The sequence below is a fragment of the Aedes albopictus genome, chromosome 1 (assembly GCF_035046485.1).
Source record: "Aedes albopictus strain Foshan chromosome 1, AalbF5, whole genome shotgun sequence".
Taxonomy (NCBI): domain Eukaryota; kingdom Metazoa; phylum Arthropoda; class Insecta; order Diptera; family Culicidae; genus Aedes; species Aedes albopictus.
Window position 1 is genome coordinate 129,760,187 of NC_085136.1, and position 19,030 is coordinate 129,779,216.

The window sequence follows — 19,030 nt, forward strand, 5'->3', positions numbered from 1 at the left end:
AATATATAAATAAGAAGAAGAGGAAAAGGTATAACGGTTAGTATAAATACTTATCATGAATCTTCTACAACTTGAACCCAAAAAATATATTCACACATTAAGGCAATTTAAATACATCTATTCACAGTCATTAAATTGACAAACATCCATAATTATCCATTGTCATTTCCTGTAAATGTGATAATGTTGGGCTACCATTATATAATTTATGGAAGATCTCTAATTATTTCAGAACGTCATGCAAAACGAAATGTGTCGTTGATATATCAACATTCTCGCAATGTCAGTCTTAGAAATACCTTCCACCACACACGAGAGTATAGATTCTACATCTGCGATTTCATCCGGCCTGCTCCATGCGGTGACAATGAAAATCATGTTTCTGTCTAGAACGCAAACGACGGCCGTACTTCTAATGGAGCAACCTCCACCTTGCCACTAGTTGCGCGGGAGCACTTCATCTAAGCTCTCCCCCGAGGGTTGTCATGCTGTAGCAATCATTCTTTTCTCTCTGACTGCGTGTATCAGCAATCAGCGGCTCGGCCAGGCGACATTGAAGTACGGTTTTTCGCGCAATTTAAGCCGAGAAAAATAAGCGCGCGAACTGCTGATCGCTGCGGCCGGCGGCGGCCACTAACAGCATTGTGTAGGTATATCCCAATATATGCTGTTACTTTATAGCGTGCAATACGGCGGCGGCGCTCGCGGTAGATAGCACCAGAGTGTGTGCAGTGAATATCAACTAGATCCGATCCGATTTGATGCTAAGCTATGGTCCGCGGAGGCTAGAGGAGTTCGTTTCTTCTACAGGTGCAAAGTTATGTAGGCATTTGGACGGTATCACGACTCCGTCAGTCTTTATCGAACTTCTGAACGGATAACGTTCCTGCTGTAGGGAGCCTGGACCCACCCCCAATCACAACCGTCACTTATCTCGGTAAACGGAAGCCAATACTATCGCGGGTTTGTGCAAAAGGGTTAGCGTCATGACCCCATGGTAACAGTGTGTCACTTCCGTCGGGAATTACCAAAATGTTTACTTAAATTTGTTCAGCATCAATAGTGAAGAAACGACGCCGGTCAAGCATCTCATGGGAAGTAAACTCAAAAATGAGAAAATTATGACGTTGGTGATAATTGTTAGGGCAATTTGAAATACCCTTCGAGGAATAATATTCCTCATCAATAAGTGATCTAAACGAATAGTCGGAACGGAATGGAAATAACCATGTATGTCAATATTGTGATAAGTTTATTGGGGCTGACTGTGGCAGCCTCATCCGTGACAGCCAACGAGAAGCAACAGTGCAACAGAGTGGTGGACCAACAAAGTTCCCTAGAATATCCCGGAGTGGAAAGCAAGCAAACGAAACAGCAAAACAGTGATTCAAGCATCAATGTGACCGATGAAGTAAAGTGGAATTCAGTGATTATGGGTAGCAACAAAACAGTGCCAAGGGGGAATCTTAGTGACGTTGACGAATTCATGCTTCATGGGATGCAGAACAAATTTTCTAAACGGAAGCGCGAAATAATATTTATGGAGGATGAGGACAAACTGAAAATTGGAGCAGATGAAGCAGGTTGGTATTTTATTCGTAAAGAACATAGCAATACAAAATGAGGAACGGTAATATTAAGGTTATGGGATCATGCTACAAAAGTTCAGCTTATTGGACGCAGTGGCTTAATTTCGCAATTTGTAATTTGTAGTTTTTGACAAGTTTTAGAGTAGTTATGATTTTTTGAAGTTTGACAATAGTCGAAAAACACTAAATTGATTTAATGCACCTCTTAATTTTAATGGATTTGGCTGAAATTTTGACCAGTTACTTCTTTTAGGATGCCTTGCCAATCAAAATATGGGGGGTGGACTCAAGGTTTCCAAATTCCAGAGTCTCATATACTGGCACGCCAGTGGAAAATAATCTAAATTGCACCTCATGCACATTATTTGGATAATTTATCCTAATCAGGACGATCATTGTTAAGAATAGGAAAAAAATGGCCAATAAAGCTTATTTAACTTCTCACATGTGCATTTCTTGATGAAATGGCGTCGAATCAGCCTTAGTTTTTCTCAGCATAAGCTAAAAAAATGACGAAGTCTTCTAAAAAACTACCACAATTTTTAAAAATTACATATGGGTAATTCTCGCTGAGACCGGCCCACTATTTACACCTTGTCGTCAAAAATGTTTAAGGTGCCGATTTTCCGAAAGCCCTCGCTAAAAAAGTAAGAAAAATGCATTTGGTTTCTCAAATTGATGGACCCCCGTTAGTTAGAGCCACAACAATTTTTGCAAATAACTCGAAAGTTTCTCCAAAAACCACCTCAAAACGAATTGTTGTTGAAAAGAGAAAAGATAGAGCTACTATTCACAGTAATAAAAAGTTGGGTCGGCCATATTGATTTTGGCCGCCATCTTGGATTTTTATACCAAAACATTTTTTTCACCATGAGGGCAACCACCGATTTTCAAAATTTTTACATCATTTGAAAGCTGAGGCATTTATACATAACATATCAAAAAATTAGAGATGTCTTTTTTTCCTATCAAAAGTTATCTGCAGTTTTGTAAACTTAGCCATTTCTCCATACATTTTCTCCATACATTTCCATGCGCACCGGCAACGACATGCAACAGCATCCGAGTTTACGCCTGCATGCATACACAAAGGCGCGTGCCGCAAAATTTGGCCAAATCGGAGGATCGTTTCCGTTTTTGACTGTATCTCAATGATGCGGGCGTTGTTTTCATAACTTGTATAGTGTTTTGAAAAGCTTAAACCTTCAGCTTTCTATTAGTGGACTCAGAATTTAAATTCGTGTTCGTAAACACTGCGAAATATCGTTTCATTTATGTAAATGGCCGGCACCGGACCCAATGCGCAAAAGTGGCATGATTTACAAAACGGCAGATAACTTTTGAAAGAAGAAAAAGACATCTCTAATTTTTTTTATAAGTTATGTATAAATGTCTCAGCTTTCAATTGATGCAAAAATTTTGGAAATCGGTGGTTGCCCTCAAGGTGAAAAAAATGTTTTGGTATAAAAATCCAAGATGGCGGCCAAAATCAATATGGCCGACCCAACTTTTTATTATTGTAAATAGTAGCTCTATCTTTCCTCTTTTCAGCAACAATTCGTTTTGAGGTGGTTTTTGGAGAAAATTTCGAGTTATAACGGTTTAAGTGAGCCACCATTTGACCAAAATCGAGGGGTCTGCAAAAATTGTTGTGGCTCAAACTAACGGGGGGTCCATCAATTTGAGTAACCAAATGCATTTTTCTTATTTTTTTAGCGAGGGCTTTCAGAAAATCGGCACCTTAAACATTTTTGAAGACAAGGTGTAAATAGTGGGCCGGTCTCAGCGAGAATTACCCATATGTGACAATTTTGCGACTCCTCAACACGAAATGAAACAATAATTCTCAAAAGACCATCAAGTTTATGGAATTAGGACTTAGGAATTGCTTAAAGATTTATCAAAGAACACCGATCAAAAATATTCGGATTAAACTTCTGCGTGAAATATTTGTAACGATTCTTTTCTGGAATTATTGCAGAAGCTTTTTCAAGAGTTTCACAAGATTTTTTTTAAAGAATCCTTCGGGAATTCTTTAAGAATTTCTTTCAGCATTTAAAAAAAAGATCCAGGAATTCATTCAGAATTTTTTCAAGAAATTCCTCCAGGCAATTCTGCAGATACTCCTCCAGTTATTAGTTAGAAAATCAGTTTCTGCTGAAAAACCTTAATATAGGTACGGCTTGTTTGATTCAAATTTCTTTGGATGGAGCACGATCTCATTCAGCCATCGGAAAACACGATCTCTATGAAAATTCGAAGCCACAGTATTCTTAAGGTTGAAGGATTCGTCATTGATATAATCGTCATCATCAAAAACGCAAAAGCAGTTTTCTCGTTCAAAACTGAAATTTACATAGTGAAAATATATTCACTGTGTTGCGGGTGGAGAACATAGCACAGTGAATACATTTTCAATGCAAGCGATTTAGTTTTGAACGAGAAAACTGCTTTTGCATTTTCAATAATGACGATTATATTAATGACGAATCCTTCAACCTTAAAAACCCATACTTTAAGATAAAAGAAAAAAAAATCGATTTTGTGCTCGAACTCATAAATGAGGGGGTCAGAAGCAAAGGGGTGTAAGTGACCAAAACCTGATTTTGAGATAATGAACGTAAACTTTGACATCTTATAAAAAAATCCACAATATTCGAAAAATTCTGGATTCAGCCCGAACACTCTACTATCAAGTAACTCCACCATCTGAGATGGAAACAGACATTAAATACGCTGTTTGTCTGCAGATAGGAAAATTTGATTTTTTGGGTTAGTGTCACTTACACCCCTTTACCACCGAACTGTTGACTTACACCCCTTTGGCACCAAACAAGTTCTCAATAGGCCATATACTCTACATGTAGACTCAAGTATTACTATGAATAAAATTGTCCCTAGTGGGATGTTGGGGTCATTATGACCCAGGCTCCCTGAACGATCACTGCGCTATCGTGATGCGTCTAGCGTAACATTTTTTAAAATACATACACAAAAATAAAACCTTAGTGACCATTTAGTCGGATCATTGTTACGTTAGTAAGGACCTACAATTTAATCATCATAGTATTTTCAAAAATGTAAGTTTATTTTATTTTTAAATGAAAATAAAAATATATTTCCTGATATATTGAAAAAAATTATAGTAAACCGGCTGTGCGGTTTTTTGACATACAGTTCCATAGAGAAGTCCCCCGTTTTGTGTATTGGGGCCTTTTTTGCAAGGTAATTTGGCAAGTTGTTTAGAATCTTTCCCGGCTCAAAAAAAAAAAAAAAAACTGGCATGTAAATGTTCACGCCGATCGTTTCAGATATTTCCGAGTCTATAAGGGTCAGACAGACAGAAACTCATTATTAAATTTATAAATAGATAGGCGTGCGCTACTAATACATGTTTTATCCTTCCTATTTATGGAAATCGCCAACAATACGATTTAAAATCTAATTATTTATCATACGGATTCTAAAACAGCGCCTTAATTACACCGTATACGACGTCATGATGCACTTTTAGTGTAATACTGCGTATGTAAACTCGTCCTTGACAGTGGTTTCCAACAAGTATATATGAAATATGGAGTTTGGCCGTCTCACGATTTCAAACGGTAATTTGTTAACTGCCCTTCGTTTCATCCGTGTTTGGCAGCCTTCTTTAAGGAGAAATAGACCTAATTTTCCCTAGAAGAAGACTGCCAAACACAGCCGAAACGTCGGCCAGTTAGCAAAGCACCTCTTGAATTCGTGAGACTGTACAACATTTTGGTAATCAAATTGATAACGTAATTCTGATCTTCACGATCGTCATAAAATCCTAAAATTGGGAATAAACAATTGTGAATAAAATGCAGTGTTGTAATCCTAATTGGTACATTATCGTCATTTGTACTCACGATGTGCAATGAAAAGAAGGTGATATTGTCACTTTTTTGTGTGAAAAAGTTCAGCAAAAATTTCAGTCAATTAATTTACTACCGATGTTTGCGTCTAAGCCAGTCGAGTGAAAGTTTTACATTATTCCAAAAGCTAGACTTCGCAAATACTGGCGTGAGTGAGAAATGTATAATGAGAAGGGCAAAAGACGAAAAGGTTACTTCTCCTCACAGTAAGACTCGAACTAGTAGAATACCATCACTGCCATTAATAACTTGAAAATTTAAATTGATTGAAACAATGTTGAGCAGTTATATTGGAACAACAGGTTCAATGCGATTTCAACATTTTTAAGAACACATTCGCCAAGTGCGTTGTGGGTCCATGACATAAGACATGATTAAAACCATATTCAACGAGATCATAGATGTACATTTAATCGTAATAAAATTTTATACAATACTTCATGTAAATATAATAAATTACTTACACCCCTCTGCCTCCAAGCAAATCTCCTCAACGGTTAAACGTCATATTTTTAATCAATGTTTAAACATGCTCAAACATTTTTAAAAATTACGGGTCTTTGGCAATAAGCAAAGCTGATCTCGTAGAATCACGTACGATATTTATCTCAATTTTGAATTTTTGGTCACTTACCCCCTCTGCCTCTAACCCCCTCAAATGTTGACCCCTTAAGAGATTTATTCAAGATTTGCTCCAGTACCTTTGTCTGAAATTTTGGCACGGATCCCGCATTTTTTTTCCGAAGAATTTCTTCAGAAATTTCTCATTTTCTTCATGAACTGCCAAGTTTTATGTTTCCATGCATTACTTCATTTCCTAATTCCATTTGGATCAATGAAATTTCGTCTCAAGATAGGTAATTATATTCCCTATCAACCGTCCATACACCACAAGGCGGGCACTTTTAAGGAAAAAAGTTTGCCTCAAACAAAAAATGGTGTTTTTGTTTTTGAATCGACTTTGAATTTTAAAAATGATTTTTTTCAGTCTAGGGTTCAATTTGGATTTTTCCAATATTTTTTCTTATTACTTGACTTATTTTGTGTTACTAATTACTAATATTTTTTGTAATAGTAGTCATTTTTTTTACTAATCGCATTTGCAAAAAATCGATAAAAAAAGTTTTCAAAAGACAGTCTTGATGAATTTTGATGAAACTAAGTATGCAAAGTGGCTTATCTAGTCAAGGTTTACATGGGTAACTCTCGCTGAGACCGTCCCACTATTTACACCATGTCTTTAAAAATGTTTAAGGTGGTGATTTACTGACAGTCCTCCTCAGAAAAGTAAAAAAAATGCATTTTGTTATTCAATTTGATGGACCCCCCGTTAGTTAGAGTCACAATCATTTTTGCGGACCCCTCGATTTTGAACAATTGTTGGCTCATTTAAACCGTAATAACACAAAATTTTCTCTTAAAACCACTTCATAACAAAATGTTGTTGAAAAGAGGGAAGATAGAGCTACTATTTACAGTTACAAAAAGTTGGGTCGGCCATATTGATTTTGGCCGCCATCTTGGATTTTTATACCAAAACTGTTTTTTCATCATGTTGGCAACCACCGATTTTCAAAATTTTTGCGTCAATCGAAAGCGAGGACATTTTTACACAACATATCAAAAATTTAGAGATGTATCTTTTTCCTATCAAAAATTTATCTGCACTTTTGTTAATCATGACACGATTTCTTCATACATTTAAATGCGCACCGGCAACGACACCCAACAGCATCAGAGCATACGCCTGCATGTATACACAAACACAACGGCACTTGCAGCCAAATTAGGGAAAAATGGAGGTTCGTTCACGTTTTTAACTGTTTCTCAATGATGCGGACTTTGCTTTGTAAAGTTTTTTGGTGTTTTGAAAAGCCGAAACTTTTAATTTTTTATTAGTGGATTCAGATTCCAAATAAATGTTCGTAAACACTCTGAAATAACGCGTCATTTATGTAAACAACCGGCACCTGGCCCAGTGCGCTAAATGTCATGATTTACAAAAGTGCAGATAACTTTTGATTGGAAAAAGATACATCTCTAAATTTTTGATATGTTGTGTAAAAATGTCCCCGCTTTCGATTGACGCAAAAATTTTGAAAAAAGGCGGTTGCCAGCATGGTGAGAAAACAGTTTTGGTATAAAAATCCAAGATGGCGGCCAAAATCAATATGGCCGACCCAACTTGTTATAACTGTAAATAGAAGCCCTATCTTTCCTCTTTTCAACAACATTTTGTTATGAGGTGGTTTTCGGAAAAACTTTTGAGTTACAATGGTTTAAATGAGCCAACAATTGATCAAAATCGAGGGATCCGCAAAAATTATATATAAATATGTTGAGTTTCATTAAATATCATTAATTGATCACACGGATTGGTATACCGAAGACTTTCCCCTTAAGTCACACGCATGTGTTTATGTTTTAATATGTAAAGGAATAACAATAGCAACAAAATCATGCTGTTTCGGCAAGCAATGCCAACGCTATAATTTTTTTCATAAGCAACAGATTACTTCGTGGTTTTCGACAAAGTTTTTCAGGACACTCTAGGCTATATTTTCAGATTATCGGTTACATGGTTTTAGATAAAATCAAGCTTGTCATGAGAGAAATCCCATGTAAAATCCCATACAAACTTCAAACGCAAAACATAGACATAACCGATAGTGCCCAAATTTTGCAAACTTATTTGGGTCCTGAAATGGGACCAAAAAAGACTTGATCTGATGGGATACCAACAAATATTATTATTATTTATCTGTATTAACGAGATTTTTAGCCCTAGGCTAGTTCATCTCGGGATCCACGCTTTACTTCCCTTCCGAAGGAAGAACTCACATTTTGCGAGTTTGTCGGGAGTGGGATTCGATCCCAGGTCCTCGGCGTGATAGCCAAGTGTTCTAACCATCACACCAGGTCCGCTGTATATAACGGTTGACCCACTCTAACATACATACGTTTATTTGCTCTACACCACATTTAAGACAAGCCATAATCAACAATAGTACGCCAGAATAAGGTACACCGGGGCAAGTTGAAACGGGTGGGGCAAGATGAAACAGCGGGTTAACATGATGTTTTCTAATGATGATAAACAGTTTGATCGCCATAACACAATTTTTTTGATCCAAACAATCTTTTAGCGAAGGAAAAATTTCCAAATTATATTGAAATCTATTTCAAAACTTCGTGTTTCATCTTGCCCCACCCGTATCAACTTGCCCCGGTGTACCTTACTCGGTTTTTGGCTGCCGCTTTCCATCCACAGTCGCGCCCAATGCTCGCCAAATCACGCTCCACCTGGTCCGCCCATCGTGATCTCTGCGCTCCACGTCTTCTTGTGCCAATCGGATCAGTCGCGAACATTCTTAAAACATGCTCTGCCCACCGTATCCTTCCGGATTTAGCCATTTTCAGGATGTTGGGTTCACCATAGAGTGCAGCGAGCTCGTGGTTCATCCTTCTCCGCCACACACCGTTCTCCTGCTCACCGCCAAAAATCATCCTTAGCAGGCGTCGCTCGAAAACTCTGAATGCTTGCAGGTCCTCCACGAGCATGGCCCATGTCTCGTGTCCGTAGAGGACCACCGGTCTTATTAGCGTTTTGTACATGGTGAACTTGGTGCGTGGGTGAATCTTTTCAGACCGTAGTTTCCTCTGGAGCCCGCAGTTGGTCCACTTCCACTGATAACGCGCCTTCGAACTTCACGACTGACATTGTTGTCAGCCCTCAATAAGAATCCGAGATAGACGAATTCCTCCACCACGTCGAAGGTATCCCCTTCTATCGACACATTACTATATAGACAGACCCGGTCGCTTTCGGTTCCTCTGCCAGCATGTACTTTGTTTTTGACGCATTCACCAACAGTCCGACATTAGCTGCTTCGCGTTCCAGGTGGATGTACAGTTCTGCCACCGTTCCAAATGTGCTGGTGATAAAGTCCATGTCGCCCGCAAAGCACACAAATTGACCGGATTTTGTGAAAATCGTACCCCGGCTCGTCGCATTACACCTTCCAGAGTGATGTTGAAAAGTAGGCATGAGATTCCGTCACCTTGTCGCAATCCCCGGCGAGATTCGAATGAACTGGACAATTCACCACACCGTCCATCGTTGATTTATTCAGTCTAGTCAGCTTTCCAGGAAAGTCGTTTTCGTCCATAATTTAGCTCTGCGCGGTCGATACCCAAGTAACCAAAAGTTCCGCTTCCCATGACAAAATGCACTTTCAAGTTCCGCGAAGTTCAGATAAAGTTCGGTCACAAGTTCCGGCAAGGCTCATTAATAGCCTCTTAAGCAGCCAGAAAGTTCCATTCGGAACTTTATCTGAACTTCGCAGAACCTTAATGCAGCTTAAGATGCTACTCGGAACTTTGTCGGAACTTTCAAGTTCATAGAAGTTCAGTTCTGTAGCATTGTGTTTCAATGAAGATTAAATTTATTTCTTTTACAGACAGAAAACAACTGGTTAAGCATACACGAATAAAAGACAAATATGAATTTATCAAATCAATGAATACTAGGCTTGAGCAAAAAAAAGCCGGCAATCTGATTCGAACCGATAGTTGCTGCGTGAGAACTCTACGCTCTACCACAGTACTACAGTTGCGATTGAGTGAACAGCAGGTAAAGAATTACTTGAATCGAGTTACTGCCGGCTGCTAGTTTTGCACATTTGTACAGTAGTGAAGTTAGCTTGACTTTGTCAAGCGGTAAGTCGGCAGGCTATCACGCAGGAGGATCCAGTTCAAATCTACATAGCTGCGACATGTGTGAATATATAATTATCAGAACCAATTTCCAGACATGAATCACAAACTCACTAACAGAGTTATGTTTCTGGAAAACATATTTTTATTTCTGCATAAATTATGTCAAAGTTCTGTCAGAAGCCGCTTAGAAGGCTATCCAGCGTGCTTATCTGAACTTTCAAGTTCCAAAATTACTTAAAAATGAAGCTGCTTAGAAGCCTAATGAGCAACCTCGAACGAGCTGCTTAGCTTATAAAGTATCCTTTTATCTGAACTTTTGGTTACTTGGGTACTGTCGTATGCCACTTTGAAGTCGATGAACAGGCGATGCGTCGGGACCTGGTATTCACGGGATTTCTGGAGGATTTGCGACGGTGAAGATCTGTTCAGTTGTCGACCGGCCGTCGATGAAGCCGGCTTGATAACTTCCCACGAACACATTCATTTCAGGTGACAGACGACGTAAGAAGATCTGGGATAGCTTTTTGTAGGCAGTATTCAAAATGGTGATCGCTCAAAAGTTCTCACATTCGAAATGGTCGCCTTTTTTTTTTGTAAATAAGGCAGATTACCCCTTCCTTCCACTCCTCCGATAGCTGTTTGGTTTCCCTTACTATCAGCCGGCGCAAACAGGTGGTCAACTTTTCTGGGCCCATCTTGAAGAGTTCAGCTGCGATACCATCTTTACCAGCTGCTTTGTTAGTTTTGAGCTGGTGAATGGTATCCTTAACTTCTCTTAGAATGGGAGTTGGCTCATTTCCGTCCTCTGCTGCACTGGCGTCGTACTTTCCTCCGTTGTCGTGAGCTCCCGTGCCTACATTCTCCACACCGTTCAGGTGCTGATCGAAGTGCTGCTTCCACCTTTCGATCACCTCACGTCTGTCCGTTAAGAAGCCTCTGTCTTTATCCCTGCATATTTCGGCTCGCGGCACGAAGCCGTTGCGGGATGCGTTGAGCTTCTGATAGAACTTCCGTGTTTCTTGGGAACGGCACAGCAGTTCCATTTCATCACACTCCGCTTCTTCCAGGCGGCGATTTTTCTCCCGGAAGAGGCGGGTCTGCTGTTTCCGCTTCTATTTATAACGTTCCACATTCTGTCGAGTCCCTTGCTGCAGCATTACCGCCCTCGCTGCGTTCTTCTCCAAAACCGTTCTGCACTCTTCGTCGAATCATTCGTTCCGGCGATTCCGTTCCACGTAACCGATGGTGCTCTCGGCTGCGTCGGTGATGGCTGCTTTCACTGTACTACAGCAGACCTCTAGAGGGGGTCATTGAGCTCGCCCTCGTCTGGCAACGCGGCCTCGAGATTCTGCGCGTATGCTGAGGTTGCTCCGGTTGCTTCAGTCACTCTAGGTTGTACCGTGGCGGTCGCCGGAACCGTACATTGTTGATGACGGAGAGTTTTGGGCGCAGTTTGACCATCACCAGATAGTGGTCGGAGTCGATGTTGGCGCCACGATAGGTCCTGACGTCGATAATGTCGGAGAAGTGCCGTCCGTCTATCAGAACGTAGTCGATTTGAGATTCTGTCTGCTGTGGTGATCTCCAGGTGTAACGATAAGGGAGGCTGTGCTGGACAAAGGTGCTACGTATGGCCATATTTTTGAAGGCGGCGAAATCAATGAGTCGTAGACCGTTTTCGTTCGTCTGCTGGTGGCCGCTGAACTTACCAACCGTCGGTCTGAATTCCTCCTCCTGACCTACCTGAGCGTTCAAATCTCCTATGATGATCTTGACGACGTGGCTTGGGCAGCGATCGTACTCGCGTTCGAGCTGCGCGTAAAATGCGTCCTTGTCATCATCAGTACTTCCGGAGTGTGGGCTGTGCACGTTTATTATGCTGAAGTTGAAGAATCGGCCCTTGATCCTCAACCTGCACATTCTTTCGTCGATCGGCCACTAACCGATCACGCGCCTCTGCATATCACCCATCACGATGAAAGCTGTTCCCAGCTCGCGTGTGTTGCCGCAGCTCTGGTAGATGGTATGATTACCTCTAAACGTTCGCACCATGGATCCTGTCCAACACACCTCCTGCAGCGCTACGATGCCGAACCCGCTGTCCTTCAGTAGATCGGCGAGTATGCGGGTGCTCCCAATGAAGTTGAGAGATCGGCAGTTCCACATACCGAGTTTCCAATCGCAAGTCCTTTTTGTTCGCTGGGGTCGTTGCCGTTGGTCTCGGTTCGTATTATTCTGTTGCTGATTTTCCGTCGGGCCTGACACCAACCCCCGACTTTCTGGAGAACTATAGTGCACAGTTGAGCTTAGAGTCCTTCCCTGGCACTCGGACGTAGATCAGCCGCCCCTTACATGGGGATCAAACGCTGTTGTGGGCCGCTACTCCTGGACAACGGACGCTCAGGTTTGCCGAAGCAAACCCCCCCTTCCCTGTCAGCCTATGACCAAAGTTCCCACCGGGGTTTGTTACACGATCTTCCCTAAGGTTGCTCATAGTTTCCGGCCGGTACCACGAGGAGGTAGGGATAGGAGTTACTGGGCAGTGGCTAGTGGATCACAATCAGATCCTATTGCGCAGCATACCCAGCCTTTTTCGTGCCCTGTGCGTTTTGCCTATGGATTGATTAATCCTTATCTGCAAACGACACCAAACTAAAGATATCGCCAAAAAACATTTACTGTGAATGACACATCTCTATTCATCCTTCTAATTCTAGTGTTCATTTTGCATGAAATTTGATATTTCGAAAATCAGAAAAATCTCCAAACTTCTTCTGTTTCTAGCCTTCAATCGAATACATACCTATTGCGTTGCGTTGCGTTGCGTGGTAACGGAGTAACTCGTAGATTGCATACTGAAAGTTGTCATGTTAAAACTTTAATACTTCTATTCTAATTGCTTATGGAATGCTATTTGGGAAGGAACAGCTATCCAACTAGAGGTTGAAGTAAAAAAGACATGAGAACTTCCATTGCCGGCCACGCCCATCTTCTCCGTTACGAGGATAGGAAAGGATGGAATGATATGACACCTACTTTACAAGAGGTCAGCGACTCACCGATATTCCCATACACAGCAAAAAAATATGAAAGTTAAGCAGCACGTAAATTGAAGATCAACTGAAATTTGCGGCAGAAAAATGTAAATCACCAACATTTAACGTCAGCCGAGCAGCCCGCTGCTGGTCAGACGGTTTGTTTACAGGTTTTAAAGCATATTCGCTTTAAATTTACATGCATCTGCTATAAATCATGCCAGCCACTCTCCGTCTTCAGCTAAGCGAACGGCTGCTCGCAGCTGTGGCGGTTTCCTCGTTGTCTCTCTCAATTCTCTCTGCAGCAGACGGAGCATGTCGGGAATGCGTGCATTATGGTAGAAGCAGTTTAACTTAGAGTGTCTGCTCTTCAACAAGCTGAGATAGCCGAGAGAGCTCGGGCGTGCAACTCACACGCCAAGGATCTGAGTTCAATTCTCGCTCGGACTCAAAATTTTCTTTATATTTTCTAACAGATATCTGCAATGTAATGTTAAGAACGCACAAAAATTTCCATCATATAAGACGGGGTCCTTTTGTTACATTCGATCCGTCATAATTTTACAGGTTTTTTTCGAACTGTGTAGGTGTCAAGGAGTTGGATATTTGGAATGGGGTGATTTGGGAATCACTATAAGCGAGTGATGCGACAAGATTCAGATTGTGTAAGTGTATTTGAGTAAATCATGTAGATGTGTTGGAGTGAGTGAAAGTGTTTTAGTGTATTTAAACACCAACGTTGGGAGTGACGAAGCTAAGAAATTTTGTCACTCCAAGGGCCTTTCCCAAGCAACACGACTTGTTGCTAATCTAGTAACAGCAACCTTAGTGCAATTTATTCACTGTCCGTATTACGGACGACAGAACACAATTGCTTCTTCTTTGAAACCCAAAAAGCGCAGATTCTGAATTCTTATGCAACATAAACAAGGAGGAATGATAAAAAGTTGGGAAAAGATTTTGTCCAGACTCGAACCATGGACACCAGGATACTACACCAGATACTTACATACTACACCAAACGCTCTGTGAGAGAATCGATGCTCAACACACCATAAAAGCTGCTGAAGTTACTTTGTCACAAGTTAGAGAACTGTCAAAATGAAAAGACGCTCAAGTTTTCTGTAACGCATATAGGACCTAATCTGAACAAACAAACCAGAGTTAGATGTTTCAGTAACATAACACATTTAATGTAAGTTGACTGTATTATCACTTGCGAGCAATATGGAAGCTCCGCCTCCACAGATCGATGTCAACCACGTGGTAATTTGTGATTTCTATGAAACAAAGCCGCAGCTTTACGGATTTCGGAGTTTAAATGCAACTCATTTAGACCAAAACATAGAAAGCCACAATCTGCATGATGTTGCAGGTGCTGCTTGGGTTTGGATCCGGGATGGGGCACAGGCATTTACACTGTGTCATGGCTAACAAGCCTAGGCTTAAGCGCCGTTGATCGCTCTCTGAAACGAAAAGAAACACAATTGATCCTACCTAAAGGGGGAAGGGATTGGGAGGGATAGTAGGGTTGGGAGGGCCCATATAGCCGAGGCGGTAAACGCGCGGGTATTCAGCATGACCATGCTGAGGGTGACGGGTTCGATTCCCGGTCGGTCCAGGATCTTTTCGTAAAGGAAATTTCCTTGACTTCCTTGGGCATAAAGTATCTTCGTGCCTGTCACACGATATACGCACATGCAAAATGGTCATTGGCAGAGGAAGCTCTCAGTTAATAACTGTGGAAGTGCTCATAGAACACTAAGCTGAGAAGCAGGCTTTGTCCCAATGAGGACGTTACGCCAAGAAGAGAGAGAGAGAGAGTAGGGTTGGGATGATATGATCTATTTATCGAAAGGCCAGCGACTCACCGACGCTTTCGTAAATAGAAAGTGTTGGGATTTTGGTGAGAGAATGGTTTAAAGTTCAGTATAATTAGGTAATGAGATTTTATATGTAGTTAAATATAATGAAAATGTAAAATGCAGCTGTATAGCAAAATTTCCAAAATTATCACCATTGATTTTGATGACATTTCACCGATCCCAGTTCCACCGAAGAAAACTTTTCTCCACCTTACTGGCATCGGAGGAGCTTCGATCCATCGTCGTAATCGAATCCGGCATCAAAATAGGAGTTCGTCAGCTCAGCATAACCAATATCTTTGAAGACAGAAAACCTCACTTTTTGGCCTTCTGGATGCTTTGTCTTGTTTTTTTTTCTGTCTTTTTGGCGGCGTAATTTTCACAACCTTGAGATGATTCCAAATATGATGCTCGAACAACAAACACTGACTTGAACACTAAGGCACTTAATCCGAAAAAACCCACTTTTTCGTATCATTAAAATAAGCTAAAATAAGTAGGTTTCTTCCGTCCATTCACAAGGCCAGAATTCGAGCGGCGTATGTTGATTTCTTTATTAAGCTCCAGCACACCTTGGCGGTTAATTTACTGCCGCAGAGAATCCTCCCGATGCTAATTTTTCCAATGTTTTAACTATACACATATACAACTCTCAAATTTTCAGTTCCAAAAAATCGGCGAAAAAACAGGAGCTGAAGAAATGTCACGCGAGTAGAAACATAAAACACGTCCGCTCTTTTTCCTTCAATCGAATACATACCTATTTGCGGAAAAACATTAATCTTCGTTGCCATCAGGCTACAGTCATTCCCCCCCCCCCCTCTATGCGTTAACTTAGTAAGTAAATGAGCATGAGCATGAGCATGAGCATGATTGACCGCCCGCGGTTGCTCCTCTGTTATTGCAAGGACAACTGCATTTACACAATGAACCAACAGATGGTGCTTGGGATTAGCTTTCTCTTCATTGTGTAAATGCTGGAATCCCAATACTTTTCAATAAGCAATACCAGCGCCGGCCGCGTCCGAATGCAGGTCAATTGAGGATAGGGAAGGAAGTGATGACGTGATTCTCGCTTAGGCCAATAACCGAGGAATTCTCTGCGTTACTACGAGAAATCACTAGGAGTTTGGACAGGGGAAATGGAGATATGTTGAGGATTTCATCGTGGTAAACGAATGTCATGTTTTGATTCGCGATGAATAATGCGCTCAAGAAGAAATACCCTTCTAAACCGTGGACGACGAACGCGATCTATTGTGCCTCAAAACTCACCCTACTTAAGTTATTCATTCGCAACTAAGGAGAATACAATGCTAAACACCGACGCATCTGTAGTTTGCGTTTCCGCGCGAGACAATGCTAAACGCGATCAATTCACAAGTATTAACAAAATAACACGTTATAAATAAATCAGAAACATCTTACCGCATGGTTCACCGTCTATCTTTTACAGACCCTCTCTTTTTTCCAGAAATTCATGCAACCTTTATTTGAGTCAAAACATTTATTCATTTAGACTAAAATATTACAAATGTCGACACCGAAGATGACGAACCATTCAAATTTTTGTGTACATGCAAAAAATGAAAGAAAAATATTTATTATCTACTAAATGTGCATTTGGAACTAGCGCCGACACATGACGGCAGAATTTTATACATCCTTTAGCATTAATTATTATGATAAAATGGAACGAGCTCACCAATAAACATCCTTCGAAGTGTCCAGTGCATATGTGCTGCAGCATCTTCCACTAACTGGCCTCGAAATCACACTGAACCGCTACAAAAACACACGGGTACGACGATGTGCACATTTAAATTGTCGACGACGACGCGGCCGATCCGAATGAAAAAAGCGGCACTTTCACTTTGCCTCCAAAAACAAACTCACTATGCGTTAACTTAGAAAGTAAATCTTCCCAAACTCGGCCATGTTTTTATACAACATTTGTTTAATAAATCCTTTTTTTTTCTTTTTTTCTTTTTCTTTTTTTCTTTAAAAGGTTTAAACAATTGTAAGGCAATCTGTTTCTGTCACGGTCGCCATGTAATAAATGTTTGTGATATTTTACGGAGAAGCATATAAAGCAACAAATTTTCTGCGTTTTTAGCCCGCTTTAAATAATTTCTTTATGAATATCATTTAGTATCGGATTCCAACAGCTAGATACTTGAAAGTAAACTTTCCAAAATATGGTTCATTTAATTGAAAAACGTCTGATCAATTTCGACCCGAAGATCGATTTGACACCGGTTTACGAAACCCCCAAAATTGGAAGATTGGTGAGATATGGGGCGATGTATGATGAATGGATGAACTAATGGATATTTGTTTGTAGTGCATCGCCTAGAAAAAATCCGCAGTTTCGCCCGTGCCCTGAATGGTCCTACACACAATAATCATATATGTTCATAGCAATTTTTATCATTAAAACGGGATAAAAAACGTATCCATTCCTTTCAACTTCGAAGCAAAGCACAGTAAATCGTCATATTACGTATACAAATTGATAACAACCGCGAGTTTTGCCATATTATCTTCCCAGTTAATACACATTCTATCATTATTCATACCAAACGACGTCTACGCACCAATCAATATGTAATCTTCTGCCAAATAGCAATTTCCCAAATACTCCATCATTCGCATGAACTTGTGCAAACGAAGTGATATTTATATAGGCTAATTATATATAAACTGTTCGTTACAACTGGAGCTTAAACCAACCAAGCAATAACGTCATCAGTTATACAAATCCCTATGCATTATGATGCATCGTAACAACTCAATCAATCATGAGTCTGGCTACGAAACCAACAATCGGTGAATTAATATGCCACCCCCATCGTTCTCAGCGACCCTACCGATCGTTGTAGTTCAGAAACTGATATCAGCCCGCGTGATTTCTTTTTAATTCACTAAGCGTTCCAACTGTGCTCAACAGGTCGTCAAGTGACGAACGATTTTTAGAATACCCATTGTTTGATTCCGTAAGCAAAAATATCACATAAGTATGGTTTCCTTTGCTGTCTTGAAGTCCGGTTCCAACGGTTCAGTGTACTCCACTGGATCGATGACCTTGACCTACTTAAATGTTCCAACGAACTTACCAACACGGACCAATCCAATGCAAAGTTGAAAAACCTAGTTTACCAAAATTGACTTTTGTACCTTCTTCTATTTCCAGATTTCGTCGCGGCGCTCGGGAAAAAGTATTTCTCCATACATGCACCATTCAATCCAGCGTACAGTCAAAAGGTGTCACCGGAATGCAAACGAGCCGCCAAACGATACCTCACCTCGCTTCGGGCGATGGAAATGTGGGCCCTGCGGAGTAAGTTTTAATTCGACTAATGATCCAAATTAGGTACTTTACTTATAAGCCAATTATGCTTGTTAGGCTATTGTGCCGATGGGAAACTCCCCGAGGGAAATGGGACTGTGGGTACCTGATTGTTATCAATATGAGGGACAGTATGGAGCAGTGAACTTTACTAAAGAACTTTTGAATGTATAGGACTGTGCATTGATCATTAAGCATATAATGGGGGCATGAGAAAAAAGGGTAACTGTTGGCAAGGAACCGAGGTAAACGAAATATTATACCAATTATAAAGTAATCCCATCTATCATAACATTGCTGCCAAGGCTTGCCTTGTCTCACTCAGTTCCACCTACCAGCATGTAGGTATGGAACCATTTAAACGGGAAACCTATTTTTGTCACTGCTATTACTCAACCAATATTGAACTAATTGGCCTGAATTTTGTATATGGCTAGATACTGTACGGATATCACCGTGCCCCAAAAATGAAGTTAGTTGGTTTAAAAATTACAAACTGTAACAATAGGTAACCAAAACAGGTTCCCCTGTCTAAATGGTTCAAGGTCTGTTTCCGCCGCATGTAAATACCACCAAT

General features: G+C 40.6%; 1 protein-coding gene across 1 annotated transcript in view; it reads left to right on the forward strand.

The window, feature by feature from the left end:
• The first annotated feature begins 294 nt into the window (after positions 1–294).
• LOC109422966 (O-acyltransferase like protein) overlaps positions 295–19,030 on the forward strand; it is a 59,198-nt gene continuing 40,462 nt past the window's right edge. The window contains exons 1-2 of the mRNA XM_029861564.2: positions 295–1,583; positions 18,298–18,444. Coding sequence (XP_029717424.2) covers positions 1,217–1,583; positions 18,298–18,444 — 514 coding nt within the window. The 5' untranslated portion in view covers positions 295–1,216. The remainder of the gene's footprint in view (positions 1,584–18,297; positions 18,445–19,030) is intronic.